The following is a 24,885-nucleotide window of genomic DNA, read 5'->3' on the forward strand; positions in this document are numbered from 1 at the left end:
GGGATGTGCCTGATAAGGTTATAAAGCTTTGTCTGGGTTTTATCTGGAGGGCAATGGAGAGGTATGTGATGAAGATGTAAAGAATTTGTCCTTGGTCAAAGAGAGGTCTGGCCTTTGTTCTCAGCCCCTGGGAGGTAACCTCTAAACTCCTGGAATTTCTGGAGTAATAGAAATGTCTTTGTTATTCATGGTGGGCCCCTTGGACCACATGGTATCAGCCTGAAGGGAGACCTGGAAACTAAGTTCAACTATGGGGGCAATCAATCAATAAGTCACAATAAAAGCCCTGGACTCTGAAGCTCAGGTGAACTTCTTGGGCTGGCAATACTCCATGTGTACTGCTACACATCGATGATCCTGAGAGAGTAACACATTCCTGAGGACAATGAAAGTTTCACATTTGAAACCTAGATTGTGCCTCATGCATCCCTTCCTTTGGTTGGTTCTAATTTGTATCGTTTCCTTATACTGAATTATAATCCATTAGTATAACAGCTTTCAGTGAGTTCTGTGAGTCTTTCTAGTGAATTACCAAATCCAGATGTGGTTTTGAAAAACCCTAAACTTACAGTTGGTGTCAGAAGTGAGGATGGTCTTGTGTGGACTCTTCCCTCTAACTTGGTAGTTGGACCCTAACTCCTTGCAGACTTCTGCCTCAGGTACAGTTGCCTGTCTGGAAGACTGTGCCTTTATAACCTCACAATTTGGCTAACTCTGGGTAAAGAGTAAAACCGTTTAAGCATTGGGTGACAATAAGGCAATCTATATAATCTGGAATCTACATGAATCATTTTGGCTACACTGCGGAGAATATATTGGAGAAGAGTAGGACTGGCAAGAGATAACAATGATAGTGGGAATGGTGAGGGGCATATTTATCAGATAAGGCAAAACTGACTGAATGGGAGGGTGAGAGGAGGAGAAATCAGGGATGAAACCCCCAGAAAGAGAATAAGATTTTAGCTTTGTCTTCTAGGAGGGAGATAGAGAGAGCTGGAGAATTAAATTCAGTTTTGGACAGGTAAATTTGAGAAGCCATTTTGACATGTAGATAGAGCCGTTCCATTAGCAGTCAAAGCAGGAATAGAGACAGAGCTGGGAGCCGCTAGCATAACTATAATAACCAAGGTCACGGGAGAGATTGATGTTGTCTACAGACAAATAAGTCAACCAGGCTTGAAAAGGCCAAGGACCAAACACCAATATTAAAGGGGTAGGCAGAGTATTAAAAAGCTCACAGAGAAGTGGGAGCCTGAGAGGTAGGAGAAAAACCTGAAGAGTATGGCTTACACTGCATGGTTGGTGTTTATTTTCTTCTTTGTTATTTCTTACTACTTTTTAATAAGAAAAAAGGTGTTTTAAATGAGTGGTATAATTTGTATCCATGTATTTTTCCATATATACATAAATGAGACAAAATTTAATGGTTTTTTTAACCAACTCAAAGTCATTAATGATTCAGATAATTCAATATAACTGAACTATTACTATCTATAAACAATGATTTTCTTTTCTAAGTCATTTTTAAAGTGTCCACCCTCATTACTATTGTAAACCATCTGGAAGTATTTAACTTTGCCAGGCTGCTGAGATATATGTCTCCCCCTTAAGGAGTCCACCCAGACTAAATGAATGATTGAGGAAAAAACTGCTCTAAAAATGTAATGACATATAGCCCTAATAAACATTTTAAGATATTTGTTTCCTCTGGGTTAAAACAAATAGATTTATCCCTAGTATAACACAGAGAAATAAAGCACAGTATTGACCCATGTAACCTATCCAAGGTTATTCACATGTGCTATAAGATCAGTTGTAGATTTTATTTGCAAATCATTTCAAAGCTATAAAATATCTCACCTCCACATTTTCAGAGAGATTCATTAAAGTCAGAAATCCTAATTTTATGTCATTTAAAAATATTTTAATCTCTTGGGGGGCATTTTAGTTTAGATAAAGGAGTAAAGCAGATCATTTTCATACTAGCAGCTAAATTTTCCAAATCATGGAATTTTTTATTGACAAGTAATAGACTAATTCAGTGAAACAGTTCTAAAATATTGCATGAATTTATTATTGATTCTTAAGATTTAATAAATTGAAATAAAATTGTTTACATGATTCTTTTAAAAAGTATTTATATCCCACAACAGTGATCTTTCTCATCCAAGGGGATTTTTGCCATTTTCAAATTATTATTTTTCTTTCAAAATGTTACCTTTTTTATCCTGTAAATAAATATCTAAGTACATATTTCCTATTGTGAAGCCTAAAGGGAAAAAACTCTATCCCAAATACTGCTCTGAAAAACTTTAAAGTTGCTAATTATAACTATATTTTGTCCATTTAAACCTTGATCCTTTACTTAGATATCTAAGTAACTGCTTATCTCATGCTAATCCAAAGCGTTGAATTTACCAAAATGATGATATATATATATATATGTGTGTGTGTGTGTGTATATATATATATATATATATATATCTGCTGTTCTTATTCTAAAAACTCTGAGAGAAGTAAAATACTAAGAAAAATGTTCACTATATTTTTGAAAAGTAAAATTTCAACCAGTGTATACATAAAAGTATTGAGAAGATAAGTACCTTTATTCTTTTCTTCAGAGAAACTCAGTATGTTTAGCAGCTTCATACTGTATATTCCTAAAATATTGACAGAAAATACACACTAGAGACTTACGAAACTTGTATTAAATGCAGTGTAATTTTCTTCTTACATTAGTCCCAACTGTGAAATTGGTGACTGTTTCAAGTAACTTCATTTAAGAATTTTACCACCATTTGACAAGCATGATAGAGTTTTTAAAGAATATTAAGAATTCCCAAAATAAATAGAGTGGGTACTTGAGAAAAAATTTTTACCTTCTCCAAATCAGCAATTCCAACATATTCCTAATCAAATACAAAGTATTTCCTAGGAAATTTGAGAACTCAACATTTCGAATATGTCAGGAAGAGTTTTGAGGTTTAGAGATTACATTGAGAAATGCTGGAATCATTTGTACATTAACTAGTCATTTATAAGTCTGGATCCTCAGTTTTCTCATCTGTAAAACAAAGTGGACAGAAAAATGATCTGTCTCTACAGTGTCTTCCAGTATGGCTAAGTGATATGATTTTCTTTTATAAATAATAAAATTAAAAATAAAAGCATTAAAAGTATATGTTTTTAAACACTGAGGGTTTTATTGATCTGTTAAAGACCTTGAAAATACTTTACATAAACAAGCCAGCCATTTTATATCTGAATAAAAATAGGTTAATAGCTTCTGCACAAAATACTGTATACATGATGAAATCTCTGATTTAAGGTGAAATAATATTTTCCAACTTTAATTTTGCTAGTTTTACTTCAAATCTAAACTTCTGTTCTCAATTAGATGGCCATTTTATAATCTGAACACTTTTTCTAGTATAAACATGTATTGAAATTAATCTTGCTTCTTTTCCACGTGGAAAAAAACACACATCTACTTACCATCTTCTTTACACAGATTTCATTTTTTAAAAAACCTTTTTGAATGGCACATGTTCATGGTTGCTCTAAACTAATGACTCTCTTTTTTAACGAACCTTCTCTAATGTTTAAATGCTTGTTTTTCTAATTCTGCAACTGCATTTGTAAAGGTAAGAATAGTCAAAATACAATTAGTCTGATGCTGAGACAAATTCTTCCACTTAAGTAAACATTTCTATTTTATTTTAAGCAGGAAGTTTTAAGTGTCTTTATATAGTATTAAAAATGATATTTCATAAACCCTTTTCTATGATAGTTTACAAACACTAGGGATACTCTAAAATGTTAATACTGTTTATCTCTGGGTGGTGGTATTACACGCCATTTTATTTTTTACATTTCCCAAAAAGTATTACTACTTTGATAACCAGATAGTATTTCAAAATTAAATTTTGAATAGCTTATAAAGTGTGGGACATCAACAGAGCCCTCTTCTACAGTAGATATGTTAAATGCCTCTTCCTTATCGACAAGCTTCTGTTTTAATAGGAAGAATGATCTGATCAGGTGTCTGTTAGGGGGAATGAAGACAAAACATTTACTTTCCAAGCCCTTCTCTTAATTTAGGTTTTTGAGAAAATTCAAGAAGTGGTTTGAACTTAACTGCAGTGAATCTTGCAGTAGTAAACTTTTTTGGAGAGGCGGCGGGGTGGGGGTGGACAGAGTAACATCTTTCATTACAATTATCAGCAGAATGGCAAAAGACTCCCAAGGTTTACCAGTGTATTCAGAAACCTGTTAGTATTCTCTTTTGTCATTATTTCAGAACAATTCCATTTAGAAAGAAACACAATTGTAAACCGTTTCTATTTCAAGCCCATAAAAGCCAGAACTGGGATGAAAGGCAAAGCCTTGACCTTTCTATTTTAGACTTTCATCTGTGTAGCTAAGCCATCTGCTTTCTCTCCCCTACCCCATCTACTTAATGGACTGAAAATACTGCACCTAATTGCAATTTTATCAAACCAGCCAGACTTTTACACTTTAACGAATTATGACTCTTTCACCTGAAGACTCTCGTATAAAATTTTGCTTACTCTTCCCTCCTCATTCCTTCCACCTCCCACAATTGTGAGTTAGCTTCTGCGTATTAAGCCATCTACACTTTCAACATTGAGAACCTGACGGAAAATCTACCCCAGTCTCTGCTCCTGTGGATCTGGGTATTATTATCGTTGCGGTTACGCAGGAGGCACCTCGCAGCTCAGCCTAGAAAGGAATCGCGCCTCTTCGCCGCCAAACAACAAGGGACTCAAGCAGGGTAAAGACAGACCCGTGTGGGAGGAAACCTCCAGCAAAAGAAGGGAGCTGGGAAGAAAAGGGAGCTCTCAAGACTGGAAGGACCTTCCGAGGCCCGAAGGGGCAGGGTGTGTGAAGTGGAGCTAGAACTGGGCGGCCGAGGGGAAGCAGGGGCCCGGGCCTCCCAGGGAGGCACGGGGGGCGGCTCCGGGACCGGGCAGGAGGCGCGGGGGCCGCGGCGGGCGTGGGCAGCTCGCACCCGACCGCCCGAGTCCGAGCAGCGGGGACGCTTTCAACCACGCCAGGAGCGGGTGTGGAGGGTGAAGAGCGGAGAAGAGAGCAGTGTGCGGGGCCGGGGGAACCGCGCCGAGGCCAGCGCGGCGGGGACAGCGGACCCACCCCCAGCCGAGCCCCGCTACTTAACTATTTGTAGAGCTGCTGTAGGCACAGGTCCAGGCTCTCGCCCTCCACCTCCTCGCGGGTGATGCGCTCCGACAGCGGTCGCGGGAGCGGGGGTAGAGGCGGCAGCTGGGGCTGCGGCGGCGGCGGCGGCACGGCCGAATGCCCCCGGGCTGCCGCTGCCTCCTCCTCCTCGCCCTCCGCCGCCACCGTCTCTTCCTCCACCGCCTCCTCCTCGGGCTCGGGGTCTCGCTCCTGCTCCCCCTCCTCCGTCGCGGCTACCGTTGCCGCCTCTTCCCCGGCTTCCTCGACCGAAGCCTCGGCCGCCTCAGCCGCTACCAGTTCGGGCTCGGGCTCCGACTCGGGTTCGGGTTCCAGCTCCGGCTCGCCGCCGCCGCACGGTCCGCGAAACTCGCCCAGGAATAGCTCCAGAAAGCGCCGGTAAGTTTTCTCCTCAGGGATACAGCCCGCCATCGCTGCTCATGCCCCGGAGCCGACCGGGAAGTGGGTGGGGGTAAGCCCACGAAGGGGAGGGGGCTGCTCTTGAGCCTCAGGCTCCGGCAAGGGCGGTTAACGGCCGCACCGGCACGGGCGATCAGCACTAGGTTGCCTGGAGAGGGCTCCCGCAGGCGTGCGCGCCGCCGAGCTCGGACGTGCGCGGCCCGGGGGCGGGGGCGGAGCGCGCCCCCCGCTCTGGTCTGGAGGGAAAGTTGGTAGCGGGAGCGTGCGCAGGGTCCAGTAGCGGCCCACCCTCCAGCCCTACCGAGAACTCAGCCCACACTGCCTGGAGACTGTCGCCATGGCAACCGGCTCTAATTAAGAATTTCAGGGTCCCTCCCGTCGAGTCCGCGGAGTCGAAAGGGCACTCGACTCGCCCGCTTTCCAACTCTGAATGTCTTCATTGTACGGATATCCTAGGCTCAAGTGCATAAGAATGAACTAAGACATCTCCACGTCGAACTATTGGTTCCCACTTGGACTGGATTTACTTCAGTTTTCCATATCCTGCTTTGCCTTAGGGTCCTTATCTGTTGAAAGATATCACAGTGTGAAAACCTTTTGCTGTTGATGACACTTATTTAATAAGTAGTTTGGGGGAGAGGGCATCCAATACCTACCAAGTGGAAGATTTCTTTGCCTACATTCTTTCATTTGATTCTACGAAAGTGGTGTTTTCATTTTTCAAAAAAAGTAAACGAGATTAAGTACTTTTCTTGCTTCAAGGTGTCAAAGCTACTAGCCATGGGATTGGAATTAGAAAACTCAGGTTGTCAGCTTCCAAAGCTCTTCTAGATTCTTTTTCCTTTTCTCTGCTTCAAAAGATTCAGCAGTGTAATATATCTATAAAGCCTTATTTTTAAAGGGCTTTATAATTTAAAGTTGTTTTCACCCCTTTAGTCCTTACAATAGCATCTCAAGGTAGAAGACATTACCATTACGATTCCATCGTACAGATGAGAAAACAGCCTAAAGGATGTTGTGATTTTGCTCAAGGTCACACATAAGTGAAGCAACAAAGACTAAATCCAGGTCTTTTCACCGCAGAGCCATCAGTTTTCCAGCACACCAAGACACCTTTCTTTACTGTCTGTATAATACATATTATACTTTATTACACAATATGTATTTTTTGGTACATTTTGTTTACTCTTCTTCCTCATCCCCCTGTGCCTCTTTTCTTTCATTCGTGGACTGAAACTGAAACGATTTTATTCTAATTTTCTTACCAAACTACACACAAACCTATTATTTTCAAGCCTTACTGAGGGGAGTGGGAGAGGGAGAGGCTGTTTTATTATACAGCTGTATAGATGATAACATCATTACTGCATACTGCTATGTTCATGGCAACATATAATTCAGCAAAAACACAGTGATTCTTTCTCTACTTTGAAAAACATGTTCACAAATTATCCCCCCCATCCTCTCCATTTATTGTTTCTGGGTTTCAGTTGGATTTAGGGTCTGAAATGCCATTTCTAGTCAGTTAATGGCAGAAGAAGGAGTCTCCCTGCCAACTGATTTCATATAACACTGTATTCCAAATCCCTGACCTGATACTGTTATTTTAAGATTAAGTGGGTTGATCTCACAAATGTACTCTATGGCATCATGTAAAATAGACATCCATTCTCTCTCCTAGCTTAAGGTTAAATAATACATGATAGAAAATGCATAGTGAGTAATGCATGAGTCCTTCATAACTATTTATTTTTGTCTCAAAGGTAAATGGAAAGATCCAATAAATAAGTCTGTTTCAGACAAGCTAAAAGTATTTATATGTGTTGTATTTAAAACATCATCAGTGTGGAACGACTTCTTTATGAAATGCCAAAAAAGTCTTTAAACTCCTCATTTGTCTTTGTTTTCAATCCACCTGTTCATTTCCACTTCAGAATGTCTAGAAAAGATTGACAAAACTTACAAGGCTACAAACCTAAATGTCCACAATTTTACATTCCAACAACTATTTAATATCTCAGAATTTTACATGATGACATTTAGTTCAAGAGTACATAGCTGTCAACTGTAACAATTCATATCAAGCTACACCTTCCTACTTTGTGATGTAGTTGCCTCCCTCATCTAGATGACATTTATTTGTGACACTAATTTATGACTCAACCCACATATAAAAGATAAGTGTTATATATTGGGGAAACATTACTACTAAGAGTAAAAGAAAAAGCACACACCTCCATATTACAATAAATGAGAGGTGTATTTGCTTATATTAATAAAGATATTCCTTCACAAAAGACTAATATGGATCCTAATGCATCCATTTGACAGAGTAGCTTTGCCAGAAGGTTGCTGACAGCAGTGCGGGGATCTCAGAGCAGCTGTGTAGGATGATTTTGCCATTGTCAAGAAGTCTTTTTAGTCATTATTTTGTACTGCTTTACTTTCCTTTTTAGTTCCTTAATCCCCTTTCTTGCTATCTATTTAAAAATATTGAGCTATGAAAAGCCTATGTATCAAGTACATTTAAATTTTTTTAAGTCTTTTTTTAGAGATTTGTAGTAAGAATTGTTCTCTAACCCGGAACTCTTTGGAGGAAATGCACTTGTCCTTTCATGGACATTCATGGTAATGATGATACTTATAAGATTAAAAAGAACTGTTGTTATAGCACAGGGAATTATATTCAGTATCTTGTAGTAATGTATGGTGAAAAAGTATATGAAAATGAATACATGTGTGTTCATGTATGACTGAAGCATTATGCTGTACATGAGAAATTGACACATTGTAAACTAACTATATATATATATATACACACACAAAAAAAATAAAGTTAAGAAAAAAACGGATTGCTGAGTTGGGCAGCTTCTTATCATGTGATGCAGTAATTCCCCTCTTGGACATTTACCCATGAGAAGTGAAAGTACATCCACCAAACACATGCACTCACACTCCACATACACGCACACACACACACACACACAAACAAACCCTTATATATAAATGTTTATAATAGTTTTATCCACAATAGCTCAAACTTGGAAATAACCCTGATGTCTATCAACAGGTGATGGATAAACAAATTGTCATATATTCATACAATGGAATACTACTCAATAATAGGAAAAAAAAAACCCTGATGAACACAGCAACATGGATGAATCTCAAAAATAAGCTAAGTGAAAAAAATCCAGGCACAAAAGAGTACATACTACATGATTCCATTTATATGAAATTCTAGAGTAGGCAAAACTAATTACAGTGACAGAAAGCAGATTAGTGATTGCCAGGGACTGAGGTGGGATGGAGGATTCATGGCAGAAGAGTAAGATGGAACTTTACAGGGTGATCAAAATGTTCTATATCTTGACTGTGGTTATGTAAGTGTATTCATTTGTCAAAATAAAGTGTACATTTTAAACAAGTGTATTGTACATAAATTGTACCTCAATAAAGTTGATTTTAAAAATTAAAAAGAATTGATTACTGTTTAGTCTTTTTGTTGTTGTTCTCCTATACATTCCTTCTCCTACCTTGTTCTCCTCTATATTGTAGGGGTGCTGACCTTTTTATGTTGTATTCACCAGGTTCCTTGACAGCTGAATTCCAGCTGAGATTCACCCAGTGGGAGGCATCAGCAGGAAATTAGAAGTGGGAGGAAAGGAGAAAAGCCAGCATATTTCTTCCATCCCCTCCCTCAGTCCTAATGCTTGCTGTCCCTCCTTTACAGCTTTGCTCCCCCTGAACATGTCCACTGGGATTCCAGCTGTTGCCTGTGACACCAGTCCCTGAGCTCCAGAAACATCATTTTCCATTTGTCCATCGGCCTGGAGATGGTAGCAGTTTTTAGCTTCCGAATCTTGCCTGCTGTGGGCTGAATATTTGTGTTCTCCCCAAATTCCTAAATTGAATCCTAACCCCCAAGGAGATGGTATTAGGAGGTGGGGCCTTTGGGAAGTGGTTAGTGAATGGGATTAGTGTCCTTCAAAATGAGGTCCAAGAGAGACCCCTCTCCACTTCTGACATGTGAGAACACAGTAAAAAGACACGCTGTGAACCAGAAACTGAATCAGCCAGAGTCCTGATTATGGACCTCCTAGCCTCCAAAACTGTGAGAAATACATTACTGTTGTTTAGAAGCCACCCAGTTTACGGTATTTTTTTTAATAGTGTCTCAAACAGACTAAGACACTGCCTTCCCTTCCCTTTTGGCTTTTTAGCTCATCAATCTCTTGTGTAACCAATTTCCTGCATTCTATGACCTCTGATTTCTTAACTGGATCCCAATTGATACAATAACAAATAATACTTTAAAGAACTATATAATGGATTATATATAATAGAACTATAAATGGATTAAGCTGACATTAAAACAAGTTGAGGTCTTTAAAGGTGCTACTGGATGGAACACTTAGCTTACCTGAAGTTAGCGGTAAATTATTTCCTAGAATTAAAAACTACAAATGGACTACCCGTGGCTCATGGGGAGGAAGGGAAAAATAAATCGATGGCACATGGGATTTTTAGGGAAGCAGTGACTATTCTGTATGCTACTATAAAGGTGGATACACATCATTAGACATTTGTCAAAAACCATAGGAGATACAACACAGTGAACCCTAATGTAAACTATGTGCTTTAGTTAATAATGTATCGATATTGATTTATCAATTGTAACAAATGTATCTCACTCACATAAGATGTTAATAATTGGGGAAACTATGTCAGGGGGACTAATATATCTCTGATCTAGTGCCTAGGCAAATGTTTAAGGCTAGGCCTAATGACAAGTGTTACATTGCAAATATAAAAATGTGTAATTTTTCATCCACATTTTTAAAACTGAATGGAAAGATAACTAATATGTAAGTATTTTTAAGTCAATTGTGTTGTCAAAGTGACTAGTAGGAAGCAAGAGAATATTTGACAACTGAAAAAACTAAGCACATAGAAATGTTTTCAAATGAGAACATCTTCCTCCTTTCTCCTGAGTCTACCTACCTACATCTTCTACACTCTAGATCAACAATACAACTTTTAAATCCTATCCATTTGCTGCCAAAATATTACTGCTGTATTAATTTTTATTCTTTTTCTATTGCTAATATTTCATATTTCAGGAACAGTCCACAGCTGTCAAAATTAAAATTCCCATCAGGTAATAACAAGCCCACATGCACTATTTTCACCAGCTTTAAAAAGCAAAGAAGTCCCCCAAACAAGTTCTAACTTTCTTTCCTAATGCTTTAACCATTAACCGTAATAATCTTTGTTTTTAATCTTGCATATTTCTTTCAGGAATCAAAATTATTTCTGAACTTATTATGGCATGCTTATGAAATAGGAAGAAGGCAGGGGTTGATGGTAATTTCTGGTGAACATACCATATAAATGGCTAACGTGGTGTATTCATTCTATAATGAATAGCTCTTCTAAAATGAATTGACTCCATTAAAAAAATCCACTTCAATATTTTGCTACTATTTTCTCTTTACAAAAAAAAAAAACCATGATGGTGGTAAAAATCTATGTTGATTATTATCATCTAATTTTTAACTCCCTGTATATATTTATTTAGAATAAATACAAGCAAAAATTGAGAGTGATATTCATCATGTTCTGTTTTAGTCAGCAGATGCCTATTATCCACTCTGGAGCATTCATCAAAAAATCCAACTGCTTTTTTAAATGAAAATGAAGCAGACAAGTAAATGTGAAAACTGTTCACAAAGGTGTCCTCTATGCTCAGATAGTACCAAATACTTTATTCTTTGCTAAGTGTGGAGCTGATGGAATTGAGCCACAAGGACATTTGTGACTAGACGGGAAGATGGAAATGATTCCATTAACCTAGAGTGCTGTAACATATGGTAATCATAGGTGGTAGAATAGCTGTGTTGGACAAGGGTAAAGTAAGCCATGTGGCACAGACATTATCAATTACCACACATGGTAACCATGCTGACACAATGTATCTTCTCCAGAAAGGAAATGATTTGGGCATATTAATTGGTTTGCTGGCTTATGAAAGAGTGATCTATAAATGACATATCTGGCACCAATACAGCACACGTGGTTTCCAGTAATTCTGCAAGTTGAGAACTATTAAGATTTGAAGAACCTCCACATACCTAAATATCACTACAGTGCATTGCAGCTATTTGCACAAAGGCAGCAAATCAAATTATCTATGCAAAATAAACTTGGGTCCTTCACATATAAAACTATTTTTCAAGTGTCTTTTTTTTTTTAAAGGGGCTTTTATTCTTGGCTAGTCTTTTTTTGCAGTGGGGGCGGGGGGGGATTAGGTTTATTTATTTATTAATGGAGGTACTGGGGATTGAACCCAGGACCTCGTGCATGCTAAGCAGGCACGCTACCACTGAGCTATACTCTCCCCCTTTCAAATGACTTTTTGTCACATAAAATCCTGGAATTTTGTATCTCTGGAAAAAATAATTTCATGACTCTTGAAGGTATAAAGCCTATGGGCATGGCAGAAGTTTAAGATTAGAGCTAAACTGTACTGGGAGATGGAATTATTTGTGCCAAGTATTGGCAAAAATATTGAATTTGAAAGAAATGTGATGAAAACTATGTTTTGAGAAAATGTGATACACAAACATTCTTTCAGAAGAGAGACTGAAGGCTGAAAGATGAGTTGGGCAATGGGAGATAATGAGTGTACAGAAGAGAATGGTGTCAGAATGAAAAGGAACAGAAGAAACTAAAAGACACTCTACTGGAAGATCTGACATTCTAAGAGGATACCTGAAGAAACAACTTGGGAATAGCCAGCAACCCACCGCAGAGGCTCTCAAGTGCCTATTTTGCCTATTTATTGCTGCATACCACTACCTCACAACCTCAGTGGCTAAAGAAAAAAAACACTTTACTGTATTTCACAGCTCTGTAGGTTGACTGGGCTCAGCCAGGTGGTTCTCACTTTTAGGTCTCCTGAGGGTGCAGTCCCGTAGCCGCTGGTTAGAAACAAAATCATCTGAAGGCTCAATTGGGCTGGATGTCCAAGAGACTCACTCAACACTACACTTTTTCATCAATACTGAAAATAATTGAGTGGAAAAATGACTAATATGTAAATTACTTTCAAGATATTAATTTGATTGTGTTTCCAAACTGGCAGTTGAGGCTGGCTGTTAACTGGGAACTCAGCTGGGGCTGTCTACATGTAACATCTCCAACATAATGGCCTTAGGGTAATATGATGTCTTATATGATAGCTTACAGTTCCAAGAGTGAGTTTCCAGTGCAGAAGACAGAAGGTGCATAAGATTTTATAAACTGGTGTCTTAAATCAATAGTATTACTTCCATGATACTATATTAAGTCAAAGAAGTAATAGGCCCATTCAAATTCAACAGAAGGGGACCTAACACACCATTTCTCCTGATGGAAGGAGTATCAAATAATTCATTTTAAAACTATCACAGTGTCATTTACCTACAAGAATTTATGACAAAGTTTAGCAACTTGAACTTAGAGGCTCAGAAATTTGAGTGTTCCACAATCTGTGTCCATTGACGGATGACTGGATAAAGTTGGGGTACACACACACACACACACACAGGAATATTATTCAGCCATAAAAATAAGGAAAACCTGCCATTTGCAACCACATGGATGGGCCTTGGGGGAATTATGCTAAGTGAAATAAGTCACACAGAGAAAGACAAACATTGTATGATCCCAATATGTGGAATTTAAAACAAACTCAGAAAGAAATCAGATTACCAGGGCAGGGTGTAGGGGGGAAGGGTATTGAAGAAAGGTGGTCAAAAGGTACAAACTTCTAGTTACAAGATAAGTAAGTATTAGGGATGTAATGTATAGCATGATGTATAGTTAACACTGCTGTATGATACATACCAAAGTTAAGAGTCAAACCCTTATGCTGTACATCTTAAATTTATACAGTGATATATGTCAACTGTATCTCAATAAAACTGGGGGGGAAAATGTGAGTCTTCCAAACTTAATTACATGGAGGTATATCAACTTAACACTACCAAGTCTCATAAGAAACTGATGTATAAAAATCACAATGACAACATATGAATTTATAATGAGAATTATTACTTCCATGTAGATCAGACATTTGTATTGGTCTGGCTATAAACAAAGAACCTGGGAAATTCAACCATCAGCAGGCTGATAATTGATGTGCATGTAACTGGATAAGAGTTCATTATGATTCAAATAATTAAAGCATCAAACTGAGATAGCCTGATGCAACCATTTCCATAATTAGGATGAGTTATCAGGACCAATCTAAGAAGGACCCTCATTCCCTTGAACAGGGCTTGAGTGGTTACACCAAAGTTTGCTCCATTTTGCTCCTCCTTTTTCTACCATACTGTATTGCTTGTCAACACCTATGATGGACATACTGAAAGAATATGGCTCCATGCCATAATTTCTCAGGTTAGAGTTTCTAACCTAAGCATTACTGATGTCTTGGGCCTAATAATTCTGTTATGGGGGCTGTAATGTATATTTTAGGGTGTTTAGCAGCATATCTGACCTTTACCCACTAGATGACAGTGGCACCTGTCCCTAATATTGTGATAAACAAGGTATCTCCACACTGCTAAATGTTCCCTGGGAGGCAAAATCACCCCAAGTTGACAATCACTTGATTAATATAAGAGCGTGGACTCTAAGAGTTACACTTTGTTCCTAGTATGTGACTTTGAGCAAGTTATAAATCATAACGCACATTCCTTATTTTTGGCTGCCCAGCAGCTATATCCCTTTCCTAGCAGCATTTCAATCTCTTTGAGGGAATTACCTCTCCTCCACTGTGTAGTTTTGGTAGGCCTCCTGGCCTCCTCCTGTAGAAGCCAAAGATAACCTTCCTGGCTTGTTCTCCCAGATCCTTTCACATCCGGGGGTCAGACACAGACCTAAGTTAGGTCAATAGAATATTCACTCCCCTGACTTTGAATCTCGAGCAAGAAATGATAGAGAAGGGTCATAGTTCATTCATTTCAGTGGTCTCCCACCAGGAGATCGTTTCTATAGACCCTGCTGTCTGGGGCTCTGTAACTAATTAACTAGGTTATGCATTTCCAAGCTGACTTCTGCCCTACTACTGTTTCTGTAAGTCTTTTTTATATCTTTCCAAAAAGTTCTTTTGGGTTTAACCTGCCAGTTAGCTTTTCATTATTTACAACTGAAGATTACAAACAAATAGATGTAATTTCTCTGAGAATAAAAACAGCAAAGTTACTGAATGGGTTACTTATGATAATACATATAAAGGACTTAGCATAGTCCCTGGCACATGGCAACCATGCAATAAATGTTAGCTATTATTAGTAAGGGGTCTTGAAAATTTTGCAGTTTAATTCTGAGAGCAAATTTATTTCTCTGATTTCTGTGTTCTTACAGTACAACTTGCTGATACTTGAGTGTACCTTTAATGGAATTAAAATAATTTGACAAATGATTAGATATGTAGTCATTATGAAAGTGAGTCTTTCAGAAAGGTTCTGACATTAAGAGAAATTAAGTAGAAAAAGAAAACCAATTTGGGGAAAAAATGGGTTTGATATTATGTATGCCAAATATTTAATAAAACCATGACACTGTCAATTAAAAACAAGCAGGCAGCAATGCATTTGGAGCATGCGTGATAGAGCTTAATATGTTGATTTGGGACACAAAAAATGATTAACATGACAACTGAAATAAGGAACTAGGATAATTCTTTCCATTTTTAGAGAAAAAAGTGTACATCCAAAGGGATTCTTTCATTATAAACAGAAGCTAATTCTGGCTGATTTAAATTTTTGAAAAAGTAATACATGTTAAGAATAAATGAATCAAGAAACCCCAAAATTCATGAAGAAAAATGAATTAGCTATAATACTACCATATTCTACTAATTTTCACCTATAGATCTTGACTTCAGACTTTGGCTGACGTAAGATAGACTACATTGGCATTTTCCATATAACTGCCTTCTAACCACTTAGTGCCCTTTAATCAGAGACCCTCTGTCAAATTCAAAACTCAAGGTCATGGCTCCAAATAAATTCCAGATGGAGACATTTAGACATAAAATAACACTTGCTGACAGTTCGATAAGAAAAAATGTGAGAATTTAATAATCATGGAGTGGGAAGGTCTAAACAGGACATAAAACTTGGAAACAAAATAAAAGTGAAAAATTGACTATATAAAAATCTAATTTCTTTGAGGCAAAAAATAAGGCAAACTGGAGAAAATACTTGCCATATCAGAAAGGCCTAGATGTGTGAAAAAGACAAAAAAAACCCCAAAAACCTTAAATCTTTTTAAAGTAGGGGAAAAACATCAAAGCACTTTAACTCCACTGTACCAGGTGAACTGATACAGCTCAAAAGTTTTCCTTTACACCAACTGTCAATGCCAGAATTATGTATTCTGTTTTGTAAGGATTTAATAAAAGTCATAAAGACTTTAAAAAAAGCCTAAAAATATCTTACTTCATATGTAAAGAACTCTCACAGGTTAATAAGACCTATAAAAAAATGGACAAAAAAATATGAACAGCTAGTTCATGCAAAAGGAAATAGAGTAACTTGTAAGCAAATGAAACGACATTCAACCTCACTTATAAAAAGAGAAAAAAACATGAAAATGTTAATATTATATGGTGAGAGGTCATTTTTATAAACGTATTAAACTGGCAAAATAAGATAAAATACTGTGTTGTCAAGGGAAAAAGTAACAATCACTCTCAAACAACACTGGTGGAGGTATAAACCAGTAGTCTCTCTGGAGGACATATGGACAACATCTATCAAAATTTTAAAGGTACATACACTGGACCAATTCCTTACATCCTCATAAAAAAAACTGATTAACCTAAATATCCATCAACTTAAAATGATTAAATAATAAGATATTCATACAATGGAATATCACACAGTGGCTTTTAACTGAGAAAATTCAGTATATACCAATACAAAAATAAGGTGCAGATTTCGTTGTTGAAGATTTGGGTTAAGATTCAGTGTTACAGAAAAAATATATTTATATTTTAGATACATGGAATAGCTCTGGAAGGTCACACAAGAAACTGGTAATGATGGTTGCCTCCTAAAAATGAACTGAGTGACTTAGGGACAGGGGAGGAAAGAAGACTTACTTTTCATTGAATTTTAACCTTGTGCAAATATTACTTGGTAAAAATAACTAATTAAGAAATTAAAAAACAAAGACTAGAAAAACATTTTTCTCTTGAAGAATAATTATAGCAATTATAACATATTCCCATCACCCATAAATAACAATTTCCCATCATTAGACTAAGAGAGTTATACAATTATGTCTTTCTCTTTCTCTTGGTTTATATGACTTATTACAAATTCTCTTTACTTTGCTTCTTCACTTTTGTCTTTTACCTTTGTTAATTTTTGAATTTTGAAAGCAGGTAGGACAATTTTCGTTAAGTTCTCAAGCACTTTTGAGTGAAGCTAACTTTTATATTCTCATAAAATAAGCTACACAAAATCACTATCAGAGTAATGATGTATTTAAAAACTCACATCTTAGTATACATAATGAGAGTCAAATGGTTAGCCGAAGCACAAAAAGGCTTAAGTCAATGGTGAACTAAATCTGAAAACAGGAAAAGGAATATACTGTGGTCGAAAACACATGAAATCTTGTCAACATGTTTTATGCCAAATCAGTGCTGAGGGAGCAAAATGTTCTGTAAATTTTAACAGCAACAGTAAATTTAGGCACTGACGTTAACTAAAAATACATATTATGAACAGTCAGACTCTCTTCTGCAACTCAATTTTTTTTTAAAAGCAATAGAACATTTCAATATCATGTCTCAAAACTGAAATGCAATGTATTGGAACAGAAACCACAGAATTATCAATTTTGAAAATTAAAAAAGTGTAAATGTCACTCTTCCATATTTTCAGTATTGCTCATTTAAAGTGAATATTTAATAAATCCCTCTATAAAAACTGAAATCACAAAATTTTGACTTATGAATTTAGCAATCATTTAGCCCTATCTTGTCTTATAAATAAGGCAAAGCCATGAGAAAACAAAGGTGTCAAAATTGACAAGGCTTATTAATGTCTCAGCTGGAATAGGATGCAGGTCTTCTGACTCTAGTCCTAGCTACCTCAACTATCTACCACATTGTACTGAAATTTTATTGCTGGTAACTATTGTAAACATTTTAGTACGACCTTATTATCAAGAAAAATAAAATATAGTAAATAGAGAGAAAATTAAAATAGCTGATCTAAGAAATCAAAATAAGTCTATTAGGGTTAAAATTTAAGCTAGTAGGAATAACCTGAAAATATTCCAAAGATAGATCAACCGTCCCAAACTTCATAAACAATAGTAGTCAGTAAAAGGTTCAAGAAATGAAAAGTGTTACTCATACAAATTTATAAACCGTTAAAAACTCTATTAGGAAGAACCCAAAAGTTCATCAACAGATGAGTGGATAAGCAAAATGTGGTATATACATATAACAGAATAATACTTGACCATAAAAAGGACTGAAGTTCTTACCAATGCTATAACATGGATGAACCTTGAACACATTATGCTAAGTGAAATAAGCAAAACAAAAAATACTGAATGATTCCACTTCTATGTAATATATACAATAAGCAAATTCATAGAAACAGAAAGTAAATTTGAGATTATGAGGAGCTAGAAGGAGGAAACAATGAGGTATCGCTTAATGGTTACAGAGTTTCTGTTTGGGATGATGAAAGTTTTAAGAATAGTGGTGATGGTTGTACAACACTTAAAAATGTCACTGTATTGTACACTTAATGGTTAAAATGGCAAATTTTAAGTACTCTCTATTTTATCTCAATTTTTAAAAGTAAAAAAAATTTTAAAAGACCACTATTAAATTACATAAATTTATTTTGTAACAATAAAGAATGCTCAGAAACACAATCCTATGCACAACCAAACAGTATTCTTACCTGACCATTTGAAAAACAGAATTTATTATAAATCTTATTTGAAATATTTATTCATTCAGCAAGTAGTTGTTAAATGTGTATGTGTTAGACATTAGATGTATGGATAGATAGATGGAAGGAATGAAAACACACAGGCCAGCCTATCATATCTACCTTAAAGAGTTGCTAGAAAGATCCAACTAAATAATGTAAAAGTGTTTCAAAACCGTAAGGCACTATATAAATATAAATATGTTTTAAGTTATACACCCCCAAAATTTAAAATGAAAGTCATAACACTTTGAAAAACAATACAACTTCAATAAAGGATAAAATGTTTGTAAGATCAAGAATTAGAAATTAGAAATTAAAATTTAGAAATTAGAATTAGAAAAGAATGTTTCAATTTGACACAACATTGTAAAATAACTATTACTCAATAAAAAAATGTAAAAAAAAAAGAAAAGAAAAGAATGTTTGGAAAATTATAGGCATACCTCATTTTATTGTGCTTTACAGATATTGCGGTTTTTTACAAATTGAAGGTTTGTGACAACCGTCACTGAGCAAGTCTGCTGGTGCCATTTTCCTAACAGCAAGGTTCACTTTGTGTCTCTGTGTCACATTTTGGTAATTCTCATATTATTATTATATTTGCTTTGTTGATCTATGATCAGTGATCTTTGATATTACTATTGCAAAAAGATAATGACTCACTGAAGACTCACATTTTTTAGCAATAAAATATTTTTAATTTTTAATTAATGTATTTTTTTAGACATAATGCTGTTGCACACTTAATAGACTATAGTATAGTGTAAATATAACTTTTATATGCACTGGGAAATCAAAAAACTTTGTGTGACTCGCTTTGATGTTTGCTTCATTGCAGTGGTCTGGTACCAAACCTGCAATATTTCTGAGGTATGCCTGTACCATATATTTTATAATCAAGAAAGAATAATACTCCTTAAAAAAATTTTTCAAAAAGCTAAGGAACTTAGTTTCATTAATGGAAATGACCATCTATGAAAACAGTTAAAAAATGATACCAAGTCTGTCCTAGTGCTTTTCAAACTTTAATGAATTACCCAAGGATCCTTATTTCTTGAATCATGTTGCCACGTGATTTGAGGGGCTGAATAGTGACTTCCTAATCCTTGAAATTTGTGAATGTTAATTTACATGGCAAAAAGGACTTTGCAGGTGTGATTAAATTAAGGGCCTTGAGATGGGGAGATTACCCTGGATTATCTAGTGGGGCCCTAAATGTAATCACAAGTGTCCTTCTAAGAGGGACACAGGAAAAGACAGTAAGAAAAAGGCAATGGAAACACAGAAAAAGAGACTGGAAGATGCTACACTGCTGTCTTTGAAGATAAGCTGAGTTAAGGAATGCAGGCAGCCTCCAAAAGCTAGAAAAGGCAAGGAAACAGATCTCCCCACAGATCCTCCAGAAGGAATGCAGGCCTGCTGAAACCTCAATTTTAGCCCTTTGAAACTGATTTCAGACTTGTGTTCTTTTAAGCCACCAAATCTGTGGTAGTTTATTACAGCAGCAATAAGAAATAAATACAAATTGAATTTCTTTAAAAAGGAACTTACCTGCTTTATTAGAACTGTTTAACACTAAAAACACAGTAATAATCCAAACTTCAAAAAGAAATTTTAAAAGTATGCACAATCATTAAAAACTATCATAGAAAAAATATGTGGAACACATGAGGATGTATTAGGATTTTTATAAAGCAGGTTACAATTTTTTAAGTTATATTTTTGTAAATATTTTATTTTCTATAGTGCTACAGACTGAACTGTCTCCCCCAAAATTTTATGCTGAAGATCTAACCTCCAATGTGACTATATTTGGAGACAGGGCTTTTAGGAGATAATTAAGGTTAAATGAGGTCATAACAGCAGGGTCCTCATGATAGGATTAGCACCCTTATAAGAACAGACACCTGAAAGCCTGCTTGCTCATGCTCTCAATCTCTCTCACCCTGTCATGTGAGAACATAGTGGAAGAGGCCGTCTACAAACCTGGAAGAGATCTCTCACCCCATCAGAAATGACCATGCTACTAGCACCTCGATCTTAAAACTTCCAGCCTCCAGAACTGTGAGAAAATAAACTTCCTTAAGCCACCCAATCTATGGTATTCTGTTATGACAGCACAAGCTATTACAGATTTTAGCACTGAGAAGTGGGGTGTTGCTTTAAGGAATACCTAAAAATGTGAAAGAAGCTTTCGAACTGAGTAATGAGTGGAGGCTAGAAGAGTTTGGAGGGACATGCTAGAAATACGGATGTAAAAGGTGATTCTGGTGAGATCTCAGATGGAAATGCAGACCAATAATAGAAACTGGAGAAAAAGTGATCTCTGTTATAAAGTGGCAAAGAACTTGGCTGAACTTAGTGTTTTGTGGAAGACAGAACATGCAAAAGTGATGAAACCGGCTATTTAGCTGAGGAGGTTTCTAAGCAAAGTATTGAAGGAGTGGCTTGGCTCCTCCTGGCTGTTTACAGTAAAATGCAAAATAAGAAATATGAAGAAGAAATTGATAAACAAAAAGGAACCAGAACATTAAGATTTGGAAAATTCTCAGCCTATCCATACTGCAAAAAAAATTAAGACAGCATGTTCTGAACAGAACATCAAGGGTGTGGCTGGACCATCAATCCATAAAAAGCTTATGGGATTATATGAGCAGAAGTAATGCCAGTTTGAACTGAAGAGGACAGAGACAGGACAAAATGAAAGAAGGCTGACAGACTTCTTGGATTAGAGAGGACTGGATAAGAGCTATTTTTCTACAAACATGGGCTATCCTTCAAGAAGAGGGAAAAATGACCCTGAAGGACATTCAGAAGTCTTCAGGGCCACTGCCTCATCTTCAACAGGCTAGATGGCCTCTGCCTCCCAGCAGTCTCAGGGGCAGAACCTCCACTTAGAGCTGCAGGGTAATGTCACTCCGGTAGGCCTGGAAGGCACAGAATCAAACCATAAAGGATTAATAGCGAGGCTTAAGATCTAATGGAATTTGCTTTGCTAGGTTTTATTCTTGCTTGGGATCCATCACTCCTTTTTCCCTCCTGATTTCTCCCCTTTAGAATGAGAATGTCTATCCTACCATTGTCCCACCACTGTACTTTGGAAACACTTTACTTGTCTGATTTCTCAGGTTCACAGCTGGAGAAAGAGTTGTACCCAGACTCTCACCCACATCTGATTTAGAGGATATTTAAATGGGACTTTGTACTTTAGAGTTGATGTTGGAATGAGTTAAGAATTTTGGGCCGCTTGGGATGGAATGAATGTACTTTGCATGTGAGAAGGACATGAATTTAGGGGAGTCAGGGGGAGAAGGCTATGAACTGAATTGTGTCCTCTCAAAATTCATATGTTGAAGCCCTGCCTCCAATGTGACTGTATTTGGAGATAGGGCTTTTAGGAGATAATTAATGTTAAATGAGGTTGTAAGGGTGGATTTCTCATAGGACTGGTGGCTTTGTAAGACACAGAAGGAAAAAAGATCTCTCCGTACACATTCACTTAGGAAAGTCCTTGTGAGCACACAAGGCAGCTGTCTGCAAGCAAGGAAGACAGCCCTCACCAAAACCAGACCACGTTGGCACACTGCTCTCAGACTTCTAGCTTCTAATACCTCGAGAAAATTTTGTCGTTTAAGTTTATGGTATTTTGTTATTGCAGCCCAAGCAGACGATTTAAGTGTATATTATATTTATAACTAGAAAAATAAGTATCTTTTAAACAATAGCGACAACTCTGAAAGGCAATGATATGTAAATTTTATTTTAAAAGAGTTGCAAACAAAAAGAAATACACTTTGCTTTGTCTATATTCAGGGTCCTATAGTTCTTTTAAAGTACAGTGTTCGAATGCTTTATAAAATAAACTCCTACAGTATCTAATGTCTGGTAACACTAATATTTATCACTTAACAACCCCCTTACTCTCTTGATGTTATGATTTGAATAGACCTAATATAAAATGATAGGTAATTTTTTATACTGACTGCATTAATTATAATAAAAATATATGCCTTAAAGCCCTCAAAAATAAGATAGTTACAATTAGTCAGCCTATACTAGTCACTTGAAATTAGTCTTATATAATTAGGATGACCATACGCCTGATTTGCCTGGGACAGTCTTGATTTATGTCCATGTCCTGGTGTAACTGTTAGCAGTGCCTACTTTCACCCTTAAAAAAATCCTGGCAAACTATGATTTTGTCTATGTATAATCAATTACAGAAAAATTATATTATAAACATTTTATGAATTTAGTGTTCAGTCTGGTACAGGAAATAGCACCTGTTCACTAAAATCTGGAAAATACGGTTGTCACAATACATAACATTAAATTACTTAAATAATTTTCTTCCACTGAGAGCCAAAGTAAATGCTGTAAACGAATTAAGAAATACTAAGAAGAATCAGGTACCAAACATTTTTAGATGATTTTGAAATCACCCAAGAATCAAAATTTTTAATTTATTCAAGCAGTGTTAAGATTATTCAAACAAAAATGTCAGTACACCTAGAACTAGATCACACCATGCTTCAAAAATATAGAAATAAATGACTGTGAGCTTATCAGCTTGACTATTCTGGAAGATATACGTTCCAGTCAATGTTTTACATGGGATAACAACTCCAAAGTCCTTCCTTTAACATTATAAAATAGTATAAAAAAAATAAACAAATGACTTAGATTTTAGGATTGGGGGTCACTAAAATCAGACTGGCCATCTAAAATTTGTATTCTACCCATATACTGAACCTAATGATATGCTGACTCATGGTGCTGGCTTTTCTTTATAATAGAAACAGGTCATTTTTAAGATTATCAAAGCTACACTTAAAGAGGAAAACATAATAGGAATGTGAAAGAAATGTTTTCTTCCTAGAAATGTCTAGGCAACTGGCAAAGAAAGGAGCGAAAAACAGTCTGATTCGTAAACTCAGATTGGTCACATGAGATCAGCTTTCCACATCTGCAAAATATAATACCTGTATCATCTCTACTGAATATTACTAAAAATGAAAACAGGGCAAAATATAACTGCAGAACACTGCTTTAGAAAAACTCAAAGAATCATATCTGTTAAGTATTTTTCCCATTCACTTAATATAGACCTGATTCATTCATGCCATAGTGTATTTATATTATAAAGTAACAAGTCGACTACCTGTATACATTGCATCTCTCATAGCATCAATATACATGTATACTTTGAGACTAGTCTTTGGATTTCTGTTCTTCCTCTGAGTCTCGTGACCGCTTCCGGGAATTCAATGAACCTTCTGTTCGCAATGAACATTCAGTAGCAACAACAGCATCTCGAAATCCCTGAGGCTGCAAGATGAAAAAAATACACAAGTATGCTTTAAGAACATCTAGAATAACAACTAGTCTTCCAAATATTTTAAGATAATTGATAAAAGAACTACTTTATTCTTGAGATAGAAGTTATCGACCACTGTGAATAAAGAGGATAAACTTCACAGATAAGTGTCCAAGCCAGGGCTATACTAGAATATTTTATATATTCACTTATACATGCACATACATACACACAGAAATAACACTGTATTATAAAAATATTCTCTAAAAGTCAATCCTAACAAACTTTATGGTAGCTTTACTGGAGGAAGTGAAAGGAAGTAACATGTACTAATTATTTAGGTACTTTAGAAATTTATTTTCACAATACTCTAAAATAAAGTTTTTCAATTAGGATACTTTAAATGCAACTGAGCAGTGCAAAGAGTAAGTAGATAATTCAGTTTCAGAATCTCTGTTTTTGTCCTTAAAAAATGAGATGCCAAGAATATATCTGATTCAATACTATTGATAAGTATGCATTATTTTAGCCAAAAATGTGCATTCTATGATGTAACATTACTGGATATTTAACATTTTAAAGTGAGATATATTTCACTTATATGTGAAATCTAAAAAATACAACAAACTAGTGAATGCAACAAAAAAGAAACAGACTCATAGATATAGAAAACAAACTAGTGGTCACCAGTGGGGACCAGAAAGTAGGGAGGGGCAATAATGCGGTAGGGGATTAGGAGGAACAAACTATTTTGTACCAAAAATAAGCTACAAGGATATTCTGTATAACACAAGGAACATAGTAACTATTTTAAAATAACTTTAAATGAAGTATAACTTTTAAAAATTTTGAATCACTGTATTATATACCTGTAACTTATATTACACATCAACTATATTTCAATAAAAGAAAGAA

The 24,885-nt window shown here is 36.3% G+C and overlaps 2 protein-coding genes across 4 annotated transcripts in view; both read right to left on the reverse strand.

The window, feature by feature from the left end:
* PPM1E (protein phosphatase, Mg2+/Mn2+ dependent 1E) overlaps positions 1–6,271 on the reverse strand; it is a 131,202-nt gene extending 124,931 nt beyond the window's left edge. The window contains exon 1 of the mRNA XM_074342711.1: positions 5,198–6,271. Coding sequence (XP_074198812.1) covers positions 5,198–5,646 — 449 coding nt within the window. The 5' untranslated portion in view covers positions 5,647–6,271. The remainder of the gene's footprint in view (positions 1–5,197) is intronic.
* A 12,269-nt stretch (positions 6,272–18,540) lies between these two features.
* Positions 18,541–24,885, reverse strand: part of RAD51C (RAD51 paralog C) — a 30,289-nt gene continuing 23,944 nt past the window's right edge. For 2 of the 3 annotated variants that reach the window (XM_010951044.3, XM_010951043.3), the window contains one exon: positions 22,388–23,981. In XM_010951044.3, coding sequence (XP_010949346.1) covers positions 23,947–23,981 — 35 coding nt within the window. In that variant the 3' untranslated portion in view covers positions 22,388–23,946. Of the gene's footprint in view, positions 21,581–22,387; positions 23,982–24,885 lie in introns of those variants that run through there. The other variant, XR_834979.3, reaches the window with a different exon arrangement.

Source organism: Camelus bactrianus, chromosome 16 (assembly GCF_048773025.1).
Source record: "Camelus bactrianus isolate YW-2024 breed Bactrian camel chromosome 16, ASM4877302v1, whole genome shotgun sequence".
NCBI lineage: Eukaryota > Metazoa > Chordata > Mammalia > Artiodactyla > Camelidae > Camelus > Camelus bactrianus.